The following is a 20,458-nucleotide window of genomic DNA, read 5'->3' as shown; positions in this document are numbered from 1 at the left end:
GCCTTAAACATCTGCGAGATCTACGAAAACGAAAACGTCTCTGGAAACTTTGGTATCTCATTAATAGTTGTCGAGGGGAATCCCCGAATTGTGCACTTAGTGAACATAGTGAAAACAAGCCCCGGCTACACGGTGTAATATTATTAGAAGGACACGTCCCATTATTGTCGTATGAATGCTTCTAACAATGTTGGAAACATGTCACTTTTAAGTCGCGCAACCTCATAATGGCGTATTTTGTTTGTTTTGGAGACTGAGCCCTTAACTCTGATTGGTCTTTGCAATACAACAATGTTGAAAGGGTAGCTACGTGCTTCAACATATGTTGGACAAAATGTTTGATCGTAATCAAAACATTCTCCCAACAAAAAATATTCAGCAAACGTCATCAAACATGCATGGTTGGAAAGACCTGACTGCCCGCCGTCAAATTCAATTAGTTCCTGACTACTTATCCTCTGTGTTTACTGAGCGCAGTACACCAGGCTATGTCTTAAGGGACTCTGCAAACAAATTAAATGTCCCTTTACCAAGAACTAACTTTTTACCTACCTAAAAAAGAGCTTTAGTTATAGAGATGAAACTCTCTGGAACAGTCTACCCTGCAGTCCTAGGCAAGTGACATCCCTAAATAATTTCAAGAAATTGTTAAATGATCATTTAAGTTGAATTAAAAACACGACATTCATGGAAAACAGGTGTAGCATAGTGTAATTATAAGTAAGACTTTTTAGATGCAAATTTATTGTTATTGAATATTGTTATGTAGTTGTACATTGTACTAAAACCTGATGGATTTTTTTGCCGTGTCAAAATAAATAAATAAATAAATAAATAAATAAAATAAAATAAATAAATGCTACGCCTTCTAATTATAACTTGTTGACCTAACAAAGTTTTATAACAATGTTTGAACGTGTAGCCGGGGCTTTACTTCGTTTCTAAAATCCTGGAGTTAATTTCTCATAAACAGGCTTTACAGCTGGAGAGAAAACACGTGAAAATGAAAAAATATCCTTTTGCGCTCTCGTCTTCCAAAATGACGGGAAGAAAATGTACGAGAACGCGAAACGCACGTGTTGGGCTTACAGAGCCATTGTTTTTGCTCATTAAACCTATTGTTTTGTTTGTTGACGCTTTTGCGTTTTCCATCCTCGTCGACGCCTTCACTAGATCACCAACGTGAAGTCTCTGTTACTTCAATGATGTCGCGGCAGAGGGGTCGAAATTAGAGCTAGAAGCTCTCTGCAGTCTTCTCGTCCCTAGGGCGAAGCGACGGAAGTAGCCTAGGTTCAAGTTTGTGGACAAGTGACCGATCCTCAAATAATTCTGGTTTCTAGTCGGAACAAGTTTGAAGTCGTTATTCTCGAGGCTGACCGAAGAGTCACGGCCTCTGGGAAGGAAAATCACAACTTCGTCCCCAGGGCTTTTCACCGCCAACCTGTCCTCCTCTCGGCGGTGAAAAGCCCTGGGAACGAGGTTACGAAAATCAGTAAATCACCCCCAAAGTCATCAGACTCCATTTGTCACGAAATTAAAGCTGGGTTTTCCCAAACTAGCGGATACATTGAGGCGAAATATCATTGGAGGTCAACACAGAACAACCTCGTGCAAACAGTAGATAACGAGAAATTAAAACGTCCATTTACTCACCTGAAGTTAAAAATATTAATATATTTGACACATGGTAAATTGACCTCTTTACCGATACGGCGGTCATCTCGAATTCTATTGTTCTGAAAGAGGTATTTTGGGATGCCCAGGGGGCAAATTAAGGAGAGGCATGAATTTGCCCCCTGGACATCCCATAATATCTTTCGCAGAACAATAGAATCCAAGATGGCCGCCGTATCGGTAAAAAGATCCATTCAGACTCTTGTTCCTTCCTGCGTCGTTATTCAAGTACCATGATCGGAATCTTATCTCTCAAGAGCGGAACGAAATACATCCGATAATTTTACGTGGGATGCCATGGATGCCACGTTATAAAACCAGTTGGGTCTTTTTTTTTTTTTTTATCGTAGTCACAAATGTGCATACCCCAGGGATAGTAGATTAACCCGCTTCATAAGAATTCCGTATGATACATCCGGGCGGAGAGATCGCGCCTCGGACTTGGGCCATAGCGCTCCAGTGGCCCGCTCTCGAAAGTCCCGAGAACTTTTCGGGCCCGAAAAAGCCATTTGTGAAATTGCCAACCGCTTGTTTTGGAAAGCCGATCTTTTAACATGGTTTCAAGGTAACAAAAAGAAAAATAATTGTGAAGTTTGACGAATTAAATCCTCTCGGTTCTTGAGATACAAAGGGAATTGTGACACCCGAAAATGGCCCGTAAAGTATCGGAACTTTCGAGAAACGGGCCTCAGGAACTAAGATCACGTGATGGTTTGTGTTTTGCGTGACTTCATGGACACTGCGGATGAGGCATTGTGAAGAAACAGATGTAGATAGATTTTGCGGGAGTAATTTCACGTTACGCATCACCTCCTACATAAAATCGAAATTAACTGCGATGAAGTTGATCAGGTTAAAACAGTGCAAAGGATTCTACTTCTGGGAAAATTGTTTTCTGTATCTAATATCTCGTGACATTTCGATTGCGTGGGGTGGATTGATTTCAAATAGTCCAGTCGAAGTTAGCTAAATACAAGCCGCAAGGTTGATGAGCAAAGTTCACAGTTCATTTCACATAGTATGCTTCCCTCATTTCAACAAATGAACACCGAAATCGGCAAGAATTCCGACCTTTGTCACGACACTGAATACGAGCAAAATACGAGCAACATGAAAATGTGACGCTGATAAATAGGTCAAGTCAATGATATTTGCGAAGTCGACAACAAAATTAATCCATTCCCCCTTGTACAGGACTCAAAAACGTGAAAAGGATATTAGAAAAAAGCTTCAGCAACCAAATACAAAGTTTAAAAAAACAGAAGATAAGATGTTCTCGTAACGGAGAATTCAAAGAGGTAACGGGCTCATCTTTACAAGAAAACATTTTTGAAAGCCAAGAAGAATACTTTGCACGGTTTATTTGGAAATCTGACAAATTTACAGGACATATATACATATATACACATGTTACAAAGTTTAAAGATTTTAGAAGATAGCGTGATGTGATATAGCTATTGGATAAACAAGAATAAACATCGTTGCAAGACTATATGCTGAATAACAACATCCCTGATTATCTGTCAAGTTTGTTTATCCCAAGAGCTTCTATAGATTGTGCTTTTTCGATGAGATGGGTTTCCCGAGCTTTCGTAAAAGGGTCACGTTGATAGATGAGTTTTTCGATAGGAATGAGTGATATATGACTGTGTGAATGGTAATTGTTGCTAAGAAAACATTGAGAAAAGTGTTCTGAGACTGCGGTCTGGATGAGTGGGACTGACTGATTATAGGGAGGCTGTGTTCATAAAAACGGTCTTCAAGCCAACGTTTGGTTTCCCGTCAAGACTACATAATTTATAAGGTGAATCATGTAAATAACATTGAAAGTGTTGCAAGTAATGTGAGATTCAATTTTATGGCTTTCCCTCGTTGGATAAAAAGTGTATTTATTACGGTCGTGTTCTATACAGGGGCAAGTGGTGCAACTGTTAAGAACCCGGACTGAATTGAAATGCGTTTTAGTTAATTGGGCTCTAATCACTAATATTTTTACAACGACGGTAAGCCACAAAAGGAAGTGTTTTGAGAACGTTTTTGCGATCTGATGAGTAAAGTATGTTAAAATGCTTGTGAATGATGATAGTGAGGTTAAGAAGTGTAGGGTTGTACGTGATAACAAAGTGTGTCTAGTCCTTTTGTTCTTAACGCGTATATTAAGTGGGTATATTAAAATATATGTGTGCACTGGCTCCTGCAGGCAATGCAATTAAACGTCCAGTTTATTCCGCGAAGGTCAAAGACGGGTATCTAGCGATCCATCTCTCGAAACCAAAGAATCCAGATTGTCCTCAGCGATGGTCGCAGAGAAATCCATTTCATCTCGTACAGAGAAATTCCTGTTTACTACAGCACTAAAATAATCTGGTAGGTCGCTCGACTGAGAATCTTCACTGTCGCTATAATTGACCGCGTTCTGCAGTTCACGCACTGCGGTGTAGTAATCGGGCAAATCTGTGGTTGAGTTCAAGTCTGCCGACCAAATTTCATTTTCTATTTCATATAAAACTGGCAAACGGTGAGGAATATGATCCAATGAAATGATAGCAGCCGGAGACTTTTCTACATCCTCAGCTGGAATTTCAGAGATAATTACGTCAGGTGGCTTCGAAGCTTGCACTTGTTGTCTTTTGTATCGAACAAGAAGTGTGATTCCGCCAACAAGCACCACAATAATAGCGACACCTCCTCCTCGTTGCTCAATTGATGAGTCACATTGATCGCATGGTTTAAAGACAACAAACAAGACAAAAAGGAAAACCAGACTGACAGCAATGCAAAGAACTCCTAGAACAAGTGGAATTTTTTCCTCGAGTATCACCCTGCAACTCGGCCTAGAAACGGTGCCTGCTTGACTCATTCCTGTCATAGAATCCAGCAGCGTTGCTTCTATTTAAACCTGATTCGTAGCGGATCAGGTCTTCCACGCAGACACTCTTAGGGCTTCGTCACGCGTTCCTCCCCAACGAGCGTCTGCTGAAATGAGCAACACATTCCTTTCTCTTTGTAAAGTAACTGTCATCTGGAAATGACGTGTGGGTTACTTAAGAACCAATCAGCGCTTTGTAGATCTCCCCTGGGATCATTTCCCCTGAATCATGAAAGGGACGAAGCCTTTTCAAACTATTCCTCGGATACATTAATTTCGTTTCCCGGGGTGGGTTATGCATTTGCACTCTCGCGAGTCAAAATGTGAATTCTTAGCAAGGGTATGGTGTCGTTTCCTCTACCAGTGAAATTGAAAGCGCCGTGGAAATATATAAATAGGAATACAAATATTAAAGTACTGCGAGTGTATTTGAACTGCACGAGAACCATTACCTTCAAGCGCAATGAACGCGACTAGAGAGTCATTTACATGAGAAATTTCAAGCCTGTATGCTTTTGGGTCAGTCATATATTGATTAGAAAAAACGTATTGTTTCATCCCGAAATGAGGCACCAAGCATCTCGTTTCATGCAAACAGCTGCAAAAATTTCACTCCGGTACAAGTTCATGCCAGTCTGAGTTGGTCTCGGTGTTATGTAAATACCCCCTAGGACAGTAGCAAAAAAAAAAGCGTGGAACAAATCTATTACGCTTAAGCTTGAAATTTCAGGCTGCTTTTGGCGATGATCGTGTCTAAAAATTGATTTAATGTTTTTTTATTGCGAACCGATCTTTCGTACTCAGTGTTTCTTCGATTTAAAAAACAAAGCATACCTTAAATCAGTTCAATCGAAGGACTACAAAAAATGGCGTTATTCAAACGAAACGACACCACCGAAATAGCGCGGAAAGAAATGTAAATATGATATCAATCTCAAGCGATTAGGTTTAAATCGCACGGCAGCAAAATTGGGGTGGGGTAAGGACGTTCCCGAAGCACAGATACACGTTCAAAGATACTTGTAACTGTCCATATGTGAGACAACTGTCATGTGTTCCACTATTGGAAAACATTAGATCGAAAATCACGCCACAATCGTTTTCAAACAATTAAATCAACAAAGTGTGGCAAAGTGAACGTGAGTGAACGCACCACCGGAGCATGACAAAAAGCTTCTAGTATATGTCATAGCCTAGCCGTTCTATACCTTTCTTCGTCGCCAATTTACACTCCTGTGCTCCAACAACTACCCCTGGATTCGAGGATGATGCTGACTAATATTGGAGAAGTGCCTAGTATCCCACAACAGTATTCATGATTGTTTGAAATTATATTTTAAGAAAATTATTCAGTAATTTAAAATTATTCACCCTGAATCGCTCCCTTATTGGCGACTATAAAATTTTCTGGCTTTAGACAGAGTAAAACCAATAAAGGAAAAGGTTGTAAGTAATTAAATTATTATATAAATTATGTAAAATATTATTTTAAAATCATACAAATTGTTGGCCTAATTTAGGAATTGTAAAAAAAAAAAAATTAGTCCCATTCAAATTTATTATCGTGACTTGAGCCTTATCTTTATCTGGGTGCCTCTAATTTCTACGAATTTGCTTTTCAGACTTTTCTTAATTAACTGCATCCGAGAAGAAGTTCCATGAAGGTCTTGTTTTTCAAAGAAAATCACAAGGAACGAGCAAGATTTCATGCGATGAGTGAGTTGTTGGTATCGATTGACCAAATATTTGGTTAAAACAGGAGCACGATCGAGCAAAAGGAAATGATGGATAATGTTTGTGTCTCTTAGCACGAGAGATTAGATGGTCTATCGCAACATTAATTTTGCCGTAAGCTTCCTTCTACAGGGATCCCGTTTACCCGTTTTGACAATCAATGATCAATGCTTCGTCTAGTCATTCGAAGTGATTTTAGATGGAATGAACATAATAGCCTCTCAATGGTCTCTTAGTACTATCCAAAAGCGTAAGGTAGCATTCATTAGTTTCTTTCTCCCTTTAAACTAGAAAAAAAGGGACAACCCAACAGGACCAGTAAAACTGAGCCCTGACGCGAGGGAATATCTAACTGCTTAACGGGAAAATCTGAACGACAACAATTTAAAAAATACTGTGAAATAAAATTAAATAATATTTATTAATTTGATTTATCCCACTCCATTGTTGCTCAATTTTAAATTGGTATGAGATACTCTATCATATAATTGTCCGAAGGTATCCAACGTTATTTTCAGACAGTCCCTCCCATAAATTGGCCTACATCACGAAACATTATAAATAGCACGTACGCTCGACCTTGTAGGTCATTTCGCGCTGTGTCTTAGGTAAATACAAAGAAAGACAAATGTATGTTATTAGTTAATGGAAGGTATGATGAGTACTTTCATACTGCCAACAAATTGGCAACTCATGCACTTCTCGAAGACCACAGTCACATCTCTCCAGACCGCGTAAGCCCGGATCATAGTACCAAGTTGCACTTTGTCGTTTCCAGCCTGACTTACCTCACGGATGAAAATCCACCAATATTGATATTTTAAAGGTATATATATATATAGCGGTTACAAACACCAATTGAAATTTGATGCAACATCTAAAGACCAGACGCGCAGTGAGGAGAGAAGCAGACGCCGAAATATAACGTGGTATAATCCACCCTTCAGTAAGAACGTTGCTACTAACGTGGGAAAGAAATTTTTACGTATCGTAAAAGGATCCTTTCCACCAGGGCACCCGCTAAGAAAAATCTTTAACAGAAACACTTTGAAAGTGAGCTATTCGTGCATGCCAAATTTGGAAAGAAAAATCAGCGCCCACAACAAGTCCTCCCTTGTGAATAATTTTCAATCACATGAAAAATCATGCAATTGCAGAGACAAACACTCTTGTCAGTTAAGTGGTGATTGCTTAACCCAAAACGTGGTCTACCAAGCCACAGTTAAAAGAGCCATGGGAAAAGAAACATACATCTGGCTTACCTCGAATCAATTCAAAACAAGATTCCGACACCACACGGCTTCATTTAGAAATGAGAACAAAAGGAACGCAATCGAGTTGAGTAAATACATCTGGTCCCTAAAGGACACCAAAACGGAATTTGCTGTAACCTGGAAAGTAATGGCTCGCGCCAAGCCTCATTCAAATGTAACAAAGAGATGTAATCTTTGCATAGCAGAAAAATTCTAAATCATATGTAAACCGGGAGCGGGCACCCTGAACAAAAGGAACGAGCTGGCGAGTGCGTGCCGGCACGCAACTAAATATTTGATAAGGCATGCTTGAACCATCAACCTATAAAAGGAACGTTAGTCAGTCAGTGTTTCATGCACCTGACGAGAGACGACCATCAGGCCCTTTCGAAACAGTTCTGTAGTGTTTTAATGTTTTAATTTTTCCTTTCCTACACAAGTAATTATAAAGCTCCACGATTGTAGAGCACTCTTCGACTTAAAGATAAGGTTTTCACGTTTCTATAGATATATATATATATACCTGGTCAGTTGGAGGACATTTATTAGCGTATTATATTTTTACTTAAGTGTTTTAACACACTTGCACTCACATGCACTTATCAAGAATCTGCTTATGGCGATGGAAGGTGCAGCTCGAGATGAGCCAGTTTCTAAAATGCCGCAGCTTAAAAGAACAGTCCTTTTTGCATTTTCAGCACTTTGCCTAAGATCAAGCTTAGTCATTTTTCTGTCACCTCTGTTTAGTTTCTTTTTCGTCAAACCTTGTCCTCGGTGCCGCCACAGAAATGGAACATTCACAGATGAAGCTGTGGGTGTTATGTTTACCAGTGAAGTGTGAAAGAAAAGCTTTCAAAGAACCTTTGTTCCTTGTGAGAGTCGCAAAACCAACCAACAGAATACTAATAAAGTAGGTAGCAGATATAAGTTGCCTGTTAAGCGAAGCGTTTTTCCAATTCTCGGTTGCCTTTTTCCTTTTCGTGATTCGTTTATTTACTGTTAGCAGCTAAATGCGTCTGCATGTGATATTATTGTCGTCCAGATCATAGTTAATAGATGTAGGCTGGTTATGAAACTCGACAAGTTTCTTTGTTTCATGTTTTTGTTTGCTTTTTTGGCCTTGACCCTGCACAAAACCCTACAAAAACACGCTTTTTTCGGCAGGATAACTAATCAAAAGCTTCGACTAATTATTCGAAATTAACTTGCGAACCAAAAACAAAAGATTGTGCAGGGTCGCGGTCTGTTCAACATCTAATTGCGACTGTATTGTTCCTGCTTTTGAAATTCGCAAGGTTTCATAACCAGTCACAAGATTAATTATGTCCAGATATATGCTTCTGGAATTAATTATTATGACGTCAGAGTGACTGCAATGTCACGATTTAGGAGACAATTTTTTTATGCAAGAACCAACTGAACAAAGTACAAGATTCTATTGTTGCTAATATTTAAAAAACGAACTCGGTGACTCCCGTTTTTTATCGCTGGAAAGTGATCAAAAGGCCAAAATAAAACTTTCTGAAAAGTTAAACAAAATTCTGTGCAGCGGAATCAGAGCCACCTTAAAAAATCACAGATTTAAGGTGGCTCTGAATCCGCTGCACAGGTTTTTTTTAAAAATTTGCAGAATGTTTCATGTTGTCCTTCTACTTACTTTCCAGCAATACAAAATGGCGGTCACCCAGTTTGGTTTTTGAGATATGAGCAACTAAATACAAAATATAGGGTGTTTTTACAGTGCGCTGCTGTTGCCACGGTGACTTATTATATCACAACAATAACGTCACCTTGGTCAGTAGTAATTGGAGTTTCATGTGGTACCATAATATTGCTAATACGTGATACAGCGTTGTAGTGCAAATTTTCTAGTAAGAAAGTTGCTTGAAACCGTTGAAACTGCTTTGAGCTGCCTTAAACATTGGCGAGCTGATCTACGAAAACAAGAACGTCACTAGAAACTTTGGTTTCTCATTAATATTTACCGAGGGGAATTCCCGAATTTTGCACTTAAACCCCGGCTACACGTTGTAACATTGTTACAGGAACACGTCCCATTATTGTTATTAGAGAGCTTACGAAACGACGACGCCGACGACGCTACAAAACAATAGGTTTAGTGAGCAAAAACAATGGCTCTGCACGCTCTGCACGTGCGTTTTACATTTTGGTACATTTCTTTGCCGTCATCTCCTGAATGAGGACGTGAAATGACCAAATTCAAGGTTCTGTGGAGGACGTTAGCACATGACGATGAATTTTCAGTTCTCTCTCTACGCTTCCAACCCACTCATACAAGTTTAATTCCTCGATAGTTACTACAGATTTTTAACGCGAAACGACATGAAAGAGTTTCGTAGTGATACGAATAACGCGAACTCGTATTTTTAAATGAAGTCCTCGTAGCCGTCGTCGTCCTCGTTTCGTAAGCTCCCTATTTGTCATTTTCAAGTCGCGCAACCTTATGATGGCGTATATTTTATTTGTGTTTTGGAGACTGAGCCCTTAACTCCCTGATTTTTTTAGGCTTCATAGTCGACGGTATTTTATTTCCCATACAAAGTCTTACAACGCATTTAAATTCTCAACGGCCGCCTTTAACGCAACACCGCTTGCACTCAAAGGCCATCTTCCCACAAGAAATCAATTATTTATACACGCTCTCTAGTGACGCGAACTAGCGCTGCCTATGGTATAAGAAAAAGAGAGCTAACAAATTCAATCTCAGATGCAGTATGTGAAAATTGTCTATTATGTAATAGTTGAAATAGGGTTGTACTGTAGTGATTTTTAATCTTTATTATTAATTATGGATTATTTGTTCATTGTCGGAATCGTGTCGGTTGCGTGACCATAGTATAGGCGTGATGATAATATCGTTTCGAAGTGTTTTAACACTTAAAAGTGATGTGTAAATTGAGAACTTGGGGTTCGCACCGCGCACTGGTAAATCGGCGCACCGGTGGCTCAGTTGGTTGAGCACCGGGCTGTCACTCGGGAGGTCGTGAGTTCAATTCCGGCCAGACCAACACTCAGGGTCTTTAAATAACAGAGGAGAAAGTGCTGCCTTTGTAATTACATCTGCAAATGGTTAGACTCTCTAGATAAGGACGATAAGCCGGAGGTCCCGTCTCGCAACCCTTCAATGTTCATAATCCTGTGGGACGTAAAAGAACCCACACACTTGTCGCAAAGAGTAGGACATGTAGTTCCCGGTGTTGTGGTCTGTCTTCTGTGATGTATCATGGTTGGGAGGGTAAATGCTCGGAGAAATTAGCTACACCAAGCTACTCTAAAAATCCGAGGGTAAATAAAGATATATGATGTTATGATATGATATGATATGATAGAACGAAAATCATGAGAGTATACACGACCAATCAGAATAGGGGGAGTTGTCTTTGTAAGAGAGAGAATCTTGTAAAACGACGGAGATAAATAAATCGCTTTAAAAAATCTTGACTATGTTGGATAACTTTGGAGGCATTCCCAACACAAGTGGCACCTCCGACGGGACGAGTGGAATTTGTTTTCGATCGAGGAAGAGCAAGGATTCTCGATATTTTCTGAGATTTGCACAAGCGCCTTGAACATAGGACATGAGCGCTATATAAATACCTATTATTATTATTATTATTATTATTATTATTATTATTATTATTATTAACATGGCGTTTGTGTGCATCGCGGCTCAAACAAGAGCGAGTATCTGCTATCTGGGATCTACTCTCTATGAACTCTAAACCGCTTAGTATCGGTGAGCCAAATTGTGAGATCAAAAGTAAGTGATGGAAAAACAATTGCAGGAACTAGAGGGGACCGCTAGAGTTCACCAGAAAAAAGACCGCCGAATTGATGACATCGAATAACACCGACGCAATAACGAATAACGAGACATGAGGACTTAATCATGTCCAAAATAAAGGCCATTCATACGTTAAAGGACCATGTTGATTGCAGGCGGTTCCTCCCTCTCCCCCTTCGCTTGCTTTTCGCGTGACTTTTACATTCAAACGATCACTCGAAAGTCAACCTCGGTGGAAAGGAGCCTTTAAAATTCACCAACGCAACAGCTGGAATATCAAAAGACCACAGAAGCTAGCCATCAAGTTGAAGCTCCCAAAGCTGCCTCCAAGCTACCAAAGCTTTCAATCACGAAGTTTAATGGGTTAGTCGAAAACTGGCTTCCTTTCTGAAACAAGTTTGAAGCGGAAATCGACTCTGCAACTTTAACGCCCGTGACAAAGTTCGCGTATTTGAAGGAGCTCGTGGAATCAAAAGAAAGGGCTGACATCGACAGATTGCCGCTCAATAGCGAAGGCTATGAGAGAGCGAAGAGCATACTCAAGGGAGAACACGGCAAAACCAGTGAAATTATCAACGCCTATGTCCGTAACACTTTGGAGCTCCCCGTCGTGACAAGCTCCGATCCGAAGAGGGTGAACGCCTTTTACAAGACCTTATTGTACAACGTACAATCGCTGGAAACTCTGGGCAAGTTAGAGCGAGTGAATGGGATGGCAAGGAGCGTTCTCGACAAGCTTAAAGGGATTAAGGCTGATTTAGGGTGCGGAATAAGAATACGTGGAGTGATGATTAAAACGGTATGTTTGGCACGTTTTGAAGCAGCAAGGATAATAAAAATGTGTTTAAAATAGCATTTTAGCAGATGTTTGACAATTTTAATGTGAATCTCCGTAAAGACGAAGGATTTCTAACTTATATTCCATGTATTCCTATTCATAGGTGAAGCAGGGTGGCAAGACTGGAAATTACCTCGTCTAGTTCCAGCTCTAAAGAAATTGAGAGATATCAATTCAGTGGGGAAGATGGCAGCAACGTTTTTAAAGGCAAGTCTCGCCTCTACCGCGCAGAGGAACGAAAACCACGGACGTGTGTCTACTGTGACAAAGGAGATCATGTTTCGTTTGCTTGCACACACTTGACCACCCTAGACGAAAGGTTGAGATTTCTAGTGCAAAAAGGAATGTGCTTCAATTTCACCGAAACTAAGCATCGTGTGGCCGTTTGCAGGAGTAGGTCAAGATGCCAGAAATGTGGTAAAAGACACCATGCATTTATCTGCACCCAGGGGAATCAAATTTTGACAGCAGCGGCCAACGGTAACAAAAAACGTGTGGTTTACCCGATTGTCAAACTGAAACTGAACGTGGAGGGAATTCTGTGTCGGGCACTTCTCGACACTGGAGCCGGGAGCTCTTACGCCTCAGCAGCACTTTTGGATAAGATTCCGAAGCGCACGCGTACCCGAGAAGTTCGACGTATCAAAATGATGCTTTGGTATACAACACGGCAAGTGGAGCTTTCGTCAATTACCGTACAAGCAGTAGATAGCAGCACAGAGTTAAAGGTTGATGTCACCAAAGTGGATCGAAAAGAGTTACATATGGTTGTCACTCCAAATTACAAGAAGATCATTGACTCGTACGCTCACCTTCAGGGAGTCCATATGGACGACAGTGATTCCAAACCTCACCTGCCAGTCTACCTTATCTTAGGCGCCAGTGAATACGCGGCTATCAAAAATACAGGAAGACCTCGAATCGGTCGTCCAGGAGAACCAGTTGCGGAGAAAACTAAACTCGGGTGGACCATTGTGTCGCCAGGGAGAGAATTTGATCACGCCAACATGCTGTTCACCCAAACAAATCATGTTGATTACGAAGAACTCTGTCGATTGGATGTGTTAGGGCAAGAGGACTCTCCGGAACATGACCAGCGGGCGGTCCACCCTGAATTTCGAGAGCAGCTAACGCGGGATCCGGAGGGATGGTACGAGACTTCTCTTCCGTGGAAGGGTAACCATCCACCTCTACCGAATAACAAAGCGGGAAATTTTCGAAGGCTCGTCAACCTCCGGAGCAGGCTGCAACGCATGGGCCTCACCGAAGAGTTTGGACAAATCATTGAGAAAGAGACGTCGGAGGGGATAGTGGAAGAAGCGAATGAATCCCCGCAGGAGAAGGAGTTTTACATTCCTCACAAGTCTGTCGCTCGAATAGGAGCCGAATCAACGGAGTTACGTGTGGTTGATGATGCATCAGCTCGGTCCAACCCACAAGCACCCAGTCTGAATGACAGTCTACACTGGGGACCGCCTCTTGAGAACCGTCTGTGGAATGCGTTGGTGTGCATGCGCTTTCACCCAGTGCTCATTACAGGGGACCTTAAGCAAGCCTTCCTTCCGGTTCGCATCAAGAAACAAGAAAGAGACGCGCTTCGGTTTCACTGGAAAGCAAATGAACACTCGGAATTAGAAACTCTAAAATTCACGCGAGCGTTGTTCGGTCTAGTGCCTTCGCACGTCCTGCTGGAGGGAGTGATCGAGAGTCACCTCAAATCCTGGGAACCGCAAAGGCCAGAGCCAGTAGTTGAACTGCGCAGAAGTCTCTATGTTCATGATCTCATCAGTGAAAAACCAACGGTGAAAGAGACGGAGCAGCTATAACAGGGGGCAATCGAGGTGTTCGAGGATGCGACGTTCACACTCCATAAGTGGCATTCCAATGCAGCTGAATTAAAAGAGAACGAGACCAAAGTGGAAGACGAAGAGTCGTTTGCCAAGCAGCAACTAAGACAACCGGGTGGAAGAGACGGTAGCCTCCTTGGACTGTCTTGGGACAAAGGGGAAGATGAGATTAGCGTAGTCGTGCCACGAGAAATCGTAATCACGTGTAAGAGAGGAATCGTGCGCAAACTCGCGAAGATCTATGACCCATTGGGCTTGCAGTACCCTTAACTCTGAAGGACAAGCTAATTTACCGAGATGCATGCAAAGCAAAACTAGCTCGGGATGCACCGCTGTCCTCACAACTGGCTAATCGATGGTCGTGCCCAGAGAGAGAGAGCTACCACCAAAGGTGACAACACCAAGAGCCTTGACACTTCAGCGGGAAGAGATAGAGGAAATCGAGTTCCACGCCTTCGAAGATGCAAGCGTAAATGGCTTGTCCACGACCGTACATGCAGTGGTGAAGCAGAGATCAGGTTTGAACACAGACAGGATTGGTTGCAGCGAAAGCAAGACTAGCCAAACAAGAGCACACGATACCACGCTTAGAGCTTGTGTCAGCCCATATGGCGACGAATCTGATCAACAATGCACGCTGGGCACTTGAAGGATTTCCTGTTAAACAGTCCTTTGGATGGCTAGACAGTACAGTTGCGCTTCATTGGGTCAAACGAGGTGGAGAATACAAACAATTCGTTATCAACGGAGTAAGAAGGATACAAGCCCACCCTGAGATTACTTGGCGCCACGTTCCCACGCAGGAGAATCCTGCCGATCTGGGAAGTCGAGGAGGACAAGTGACCGACAACCCGTTGTGGTGGAAAGGGCCGCAGTGGGTAAGCAGCGCTTCTCCGGAGGCAATGGTGGAAGCCAAAGCAACTCGTGAAATCTTTGCTATGGCAGTAGCGGTAACTGCAACTGATGAATTAGATGCTCTACTTGACAAGTTCTGCTACTTGAAAGCCACTGCTTGATCAAGCGTGGATCAAGCAGTGTTTTTTTCAACGTCCGTACGAGGGAGACCAGCAGAACAACTGGACCTTTGACTACTCAAGAGCTGAAGCTTGTTAAACTGCTCTGGCAGAAGAGATTGCAGGAAAGAGCCAGAGAAGACGAGCGTTATCAAGAGGACCGGCTGCAACTTAATCTTCAGAAGAATCAATTATATCTTGATTTTTATTGACTGTATACTTTTACATAGTGTTATATATTGTATTGCTTATACTATTGTGAAAATTACTTAATTCAGCCCTCGGTTTAAATAAACTATCGATCTATCTAGAGCTGAATTTTGTTAAACTGCTCTGGGAGAAGAGAGTACAGGAAAGAGCCAGAGAAGACAAGCGTTATCAAGAGGACCGACTGCAACTTAATCTTCAGCCTAACACAGATGTTGTCGAGGCAGGATACAGGGACACTATCCGGTGTACCTACCAGACAGGCAACAATATACAAAGAGGCTGGTGGAACATGCCTACCTTAGCACACTCCGTGGGGGAGAAGGTCTCACCATGACGAAAATACGAGAGTGCTATTGGGTACCGCGACTGAGGAAACTAGCCAAACGTATCACCAGGGCATACCACAGATGTCGAAGATTTCAAGCCAAGGCCTACTCAAGCCCTCCACCAGGCAACCTCCCGAGAGAGCGAACCGAAGGAAAAACTCCGTTTCAGGTCAATGAGTTGATTATGCAGGCCCCATAAAGTACAGTGTGAAAGCAAAGATGGAAGGGAATTACAAAGTATATATATTACTGTGCACCTGTAGTTTGACCCTTGCCTTACACCTGGATCTGTTGCCCAGTCTAGAAACCAAAGAGTTCCTGAGGAGTTTCAAACGCTTTTGCGCTCGACGTGGCCGACCTGAAACATTGTACTCTGACAACGGAAAGTCCTTCGTTGGGTCGGCGAAATGGATCAACAAAGTCATGAGCGATGAAAAGTTCCATGACTTCTGGCGGTTCAGCAAATCAAGTGGAAATTTAACCTCAGCCACGCGCCCTGGTGGGGTGGCCAATTTGAAAGAATGGTTGGGTTGGTCAAAGCAGCTCTCAACAAGACCGTTGGAAACAGTCTCCTTACCTGGGCCGAGCGAGAAGAAATCCTATTGGATGTGGAAGTTAAACTCAATAACAGGCCTTGTCTTACGCTGATGAAGACGTCCAACTTCCACTCCTCACGCCAAATTCTCTCATGTTCGCCCAACCAAACACGCTGCCAGAGCGTCAGTCTCAGTACAGCGAGGACCGTGACCTCCGCAAGAGAGCCAGGTATTTGAAGCGATGCAAGAATGCTTTATGATCCCGCTGGATATCTGAGTATTTGCGTGGGCTTATAGAAAGACACCAATTTAAACACAAGAATGGACATGTCCACGGGACCAGGGGAGATGTGGTCATCATAAAATCTGAAGAAAAGAACAGAGGGCAATGGAAGTTGGGCATCATAGAAGAGCTCATCACTGGACAAGATGGAGTAGTGAGAGGGGACAAGCTAAGAGAGAGCAAGTCAATCCTAGAGACGCCAGTACAGCTTTTGTACCCTCTGGAGCTGACCAATGAAAGACCACCTAGGAGGCCTAACGTGGATCTCGATCCAAGGGCGCCAGCCTTCAGACCAGCCTTCAGGCGTAATGCTGCGGCTGTGGCCAGAGTATGCATACAGGACATTGCTCAGGATGAGCAGTGAGCTAAAACAACACTAACAGCAGTAGGCTGAGCAATGAGCATTATTGGTTTAGTTTGACGCAAGAGCTTAACTTTTTCATTTTTTTTTTTCATTTCATTTATTTATTCGCCATAAGGGGTACAAGAGAGAGAAGAAAAAAAAAAAGTCTTACTGTTTACAATCTCATGGCGAGGAAGCCCAAAAGAAGCCAGCAGGCTTATAGAGAATGGGCTCCCTCAGATAAATAAATAGAACAGAATTTTAATTTTATGAGGAAAAATGGCAGAGCTACTGTAAAAATCTTATGATAAATTAGATAGTCATATTGATCATAATTAGGTTAAAAAAAACAGAGAAAGAGAGGAAAAAAAAAATATATATATATATATTTTAATAAATATTTAAGATAAGAGGAATGCTTTCAGCATACGGCAAAACGAAGCGGTACTTGTTGCATTACGAATTTCAGAACTCAGAGAATTAAAAAATTTAGGACCTTGGAAACTAATTGAGAACATTCTTACATTGGTTCTGCACTGTGGTAAATGAAAAAACTTTGAACTTTTAGTGCCATAAGAATGCACCTGGTGTGTCACCAAGAACATGTTATTGAAGCTATCAGGAAGTAAGCCAGATCTGTATTGATACATAAATTTACCTACTTGAAATTTGTAGATACTCTCAAGATTTAGAATTTTTAAATTTTTAAATAGAGGGTCAGTGTGAGCATCAACTTAGAAGAGCTCGGAACTATATATAGAGACTTTGTTTGCTTATTTCCGTGACTAAACGTGATTAAGATTCGGTGATTGACATATATCTGTTTCGAAGATATATGGAGGGAGGGTGTCGGAATCGTGTCGATTGCGTGACAATAGTTTAGGCGTGATGATAATATCGTTTCGAAGTGTTAAGTGATGTGTAAATTGAGAACTTGGGGTCAAATCGTTATTGACAATAAGATCGGAATCATGAAAGTGTACACGACCAATCAGAATAAAGGGAGAGAAGGGAAGAGAGAGTTTCAATGAAGGGGAGAGAATCTTGTAAAACGAGGGACATAAATAAATCGCTTTAAAAAATTGTGACTGTCTTCGATAACTTTGGAGGAATTTCCAACACTCATTGCTATCATTACTGACATTGTACATATATATTTTATTTTATTTCCTTTTGAACTTTTACGACTTTTATTCTTAATCATAAATTATTAATTTATTACACTATCATTACTAACATTGCACATATATATTTTATTTGATTTCCTTATATCTATTTATTTATTTATAGTGTCGCCAATTAGTGTATTTACGATAGAACGTTTGACACTCAAATAAAGTTTACTACTACTACTACTACTACTACTACTACTACTACTACTCCTCCTACTACTACTACTACTACTACTACTACTACTACTACTACTACTACTACTACCACCACCACCACCACCACCACTACTACTACTACTACTATACATACAGGCGAAATGTCATTGGAGGTCAAAACAACAACCTCGTGCAAACAATAGATAACGAGAAATTAAAACGTCCATTTACTCATCTACAGTTAAAAATATTAACATATTTGATACATGGTAAATTGACTCATGTTCTTATGGTTATTAAGCGAAAACTTCCTGCGTCGTTATTCAGGTAACAGGTTTCACACATGGTCGGAATCTTATCTCCCTAGCGCGGAACGTAATATATCCGATAATTACGTGGGATGCCATACATACCACGTTATAAAACCAGTTGAGTTTTTTTTTTTTCATAGTCACAAATGTGCATATCCCAGGAATAGTAGATTAACCGCTTGATAAGAATCCCGTATGATACGACCGGACCGGCAGAGCCATCGCGCCTCTTACTCGGGCCATCACGCTCCAGGAGCGAGTAAGTTTCCACTGAGCCATCGGAGCAACTAAGAACACGTGATGGCTTGTTTTATATGTAGAACTTTCGCGTGATTTCATGGATACTGCTAATGAGGCATTGTGAAGGAACAGATGTAAACAGAATTTGCGGTAGTGATTTTACGGTTCGCATCACCTTCTAGAAAGCTGATCAGGTACAAAAGTGCAAAGCATTCTACTTCTGGGAAATGATTTTCTGTATCTAATATTTCGCGACATTCCAATTGCGTGCATCAGGAAATCACAACAACATGCACGGGCTGAGAAGCCGACACGTTTGCGGGGGTGAATCGATTTCAAGTATTCATTTTCCAGTGTCCAGTACAAGCTAAATACAAGCCGCAAGGGTAAAGTTCACATTTCATTTCAGATAGTATGCTTCCCTCTTTTCAACAAATGAGCACCGAAATCGGCAAGAATTCCGACCTTTCTCAGGACATTGAATACGAGCAAAATACGAACAACATTAAAACACAGCATGAGACGTGACGCTGATAACTATGTCAAATCAATGGCATTTGCAAAATCGACAATAAAATAAATCCATTCCCCCTAGTAGAGGAAACAAAAACGTGAAAAGGCTATTAGAAAAAAGCCTTATACAAAAGCAAAACTATTGTCAAATACTTGTGAAATGGTCGTGGCTAGTCTGCCGCGGTGTTTCGTCTCGTCCAAGAGACTCTTCAGAGACCTTTAGAATTCAACGAGTTTGCCTTTGAATTTTAAAGGTCTCTGAAGAGTCTCTTGACCGAGACGAAACGCCGCGTCAAGAAAGCCTTAAGCAACCAAATTCAAAGTTTACAAAAAAATAATAATAACAGGATAAGATGTTTTCGTCAGAGGTAACGTGCGTATCTTTAGTAGAAAATATATTTGAAAGCCAAGTAGACTACTGCACGACTGATACAACAATGCAAAATAACATTTTCACGATATTTTGGCTGGAAAAATCCAACTTTCATCAGGTTTATTTGGAAGTCTGACGAATTTACAGGATATATATATATGTTTGAAGAAGATTTTAGAAGATAATGTGACGTGATATAGCTACTGGATAAACAAGAATCAACTACCGTTGCAACACTATACGCTGAATAACAAGATTGCTGATTACCTGTCACGTTTGTTTATCCCACGAGGTTCTATTGTTTGTGCTTTTACGATGAGATGGGCTTCCAGAGCTTTTCTGAAACAGTCACGTTGATAGATGAGTTTATCGATAGGAATGAGTAACATATGACTGTGTAAAAGGTAATTGTTGCTAAGAAAAGTTTTTTTTTTTTAATTTTTTTTTTTTAATTTCCTCCAATCAAAGTGGATGCAGAAAGCTCTATTATACTAATTACAAGGTAAAAATAATAATCAGAGGAGAAGGGCACGATATAGTGAAAACTAATTGGTGCCCAGAAAAACATTCCGTTAAACATTATAGCTCTATAGATATATGTAAACGAAACATATTGACAATCACATGAACAAACGTACAAACACACAGAATACACCACAACAACAAGCAAAGAAACTAATATTGAGCAAAATAATATTTAAAAATGGCCTTTTTGAAGACGATTTTACTTGATATAGTACGAATAGAAAGAGGAAGGTCATTCCAATAATATTTACCAATGACAGTGGGACAGAATTTCCTTATATTTGTTCTTGAATGGGGAAGCAGGAGATGTTGAGAAGATGCACTACGAGTGGAATAATTATGCTGCTCAGAGAAGAGGGATATCGAAAAATTAGAAGGTTTATCATCACAGAGATGATCATATAAAAATAAACATGTATACGATTTAAAACAATTGA

The 20,458-nt window shown here is 40.9% G+C and overlaps 2 protein-coding genes across 2 annotated transcripts; both read left to right on the top strand.

Moving 5' to 3' along the window:
- Positions 1-12,820: 12,820 nt before the first annotated feature.
- LOC137984498 (uncharacterized) lies at positions 12,821-13,999 on the top strand. Its single transcript, XM_068831665.1, has one exon. It carries the CDS (start codon positions 12,821-12,823, stop codon positions 13,997-13,999), a length of 1,179 nt encoding a protein of 392 aa, XP_068687766.1.
- Positions 14,000-16,090: 2,091 nt separating this feature from the next.
- Positions 16,091-16,752, top strand: LOC137984497 (uncharacterized). Its single transcript, XM_068831663.1, has 2 exons — positions 16,091-16,334; positions 16,403-16,752. The coding sequence occupies exons 1-2, from the start codon at positions 16,091-16,093 to the stop codon at positions 16,750-16,752; spliced, it is 594 nt and encodes a 197-aa protein (XP_068687764.1).
- Positions 16,753-20,458: the final 3,706 nt, after the last annotated feature.

This window comes from Montipora foliosa, chromosome 14 (assembly GCF_036669935.1).
Source record: "Montipora foliosa isolate CH-2021 chromosome 14, ASM3666993v2, whole genome shotgun sequence".
Classification (NCBI taxonomy): domain Eukaryota; kingdom Metazoa; phylum Cnidaria; class Anthozoa; order Scleractinia; family Acroporidae; genus Montipora; species Montipora foliosa.
The sequence above is the reverse complement of the archived record's forward strand: the minus strand, read 5'-3'. Positions and strand labels throughout refer to the sequence as shown.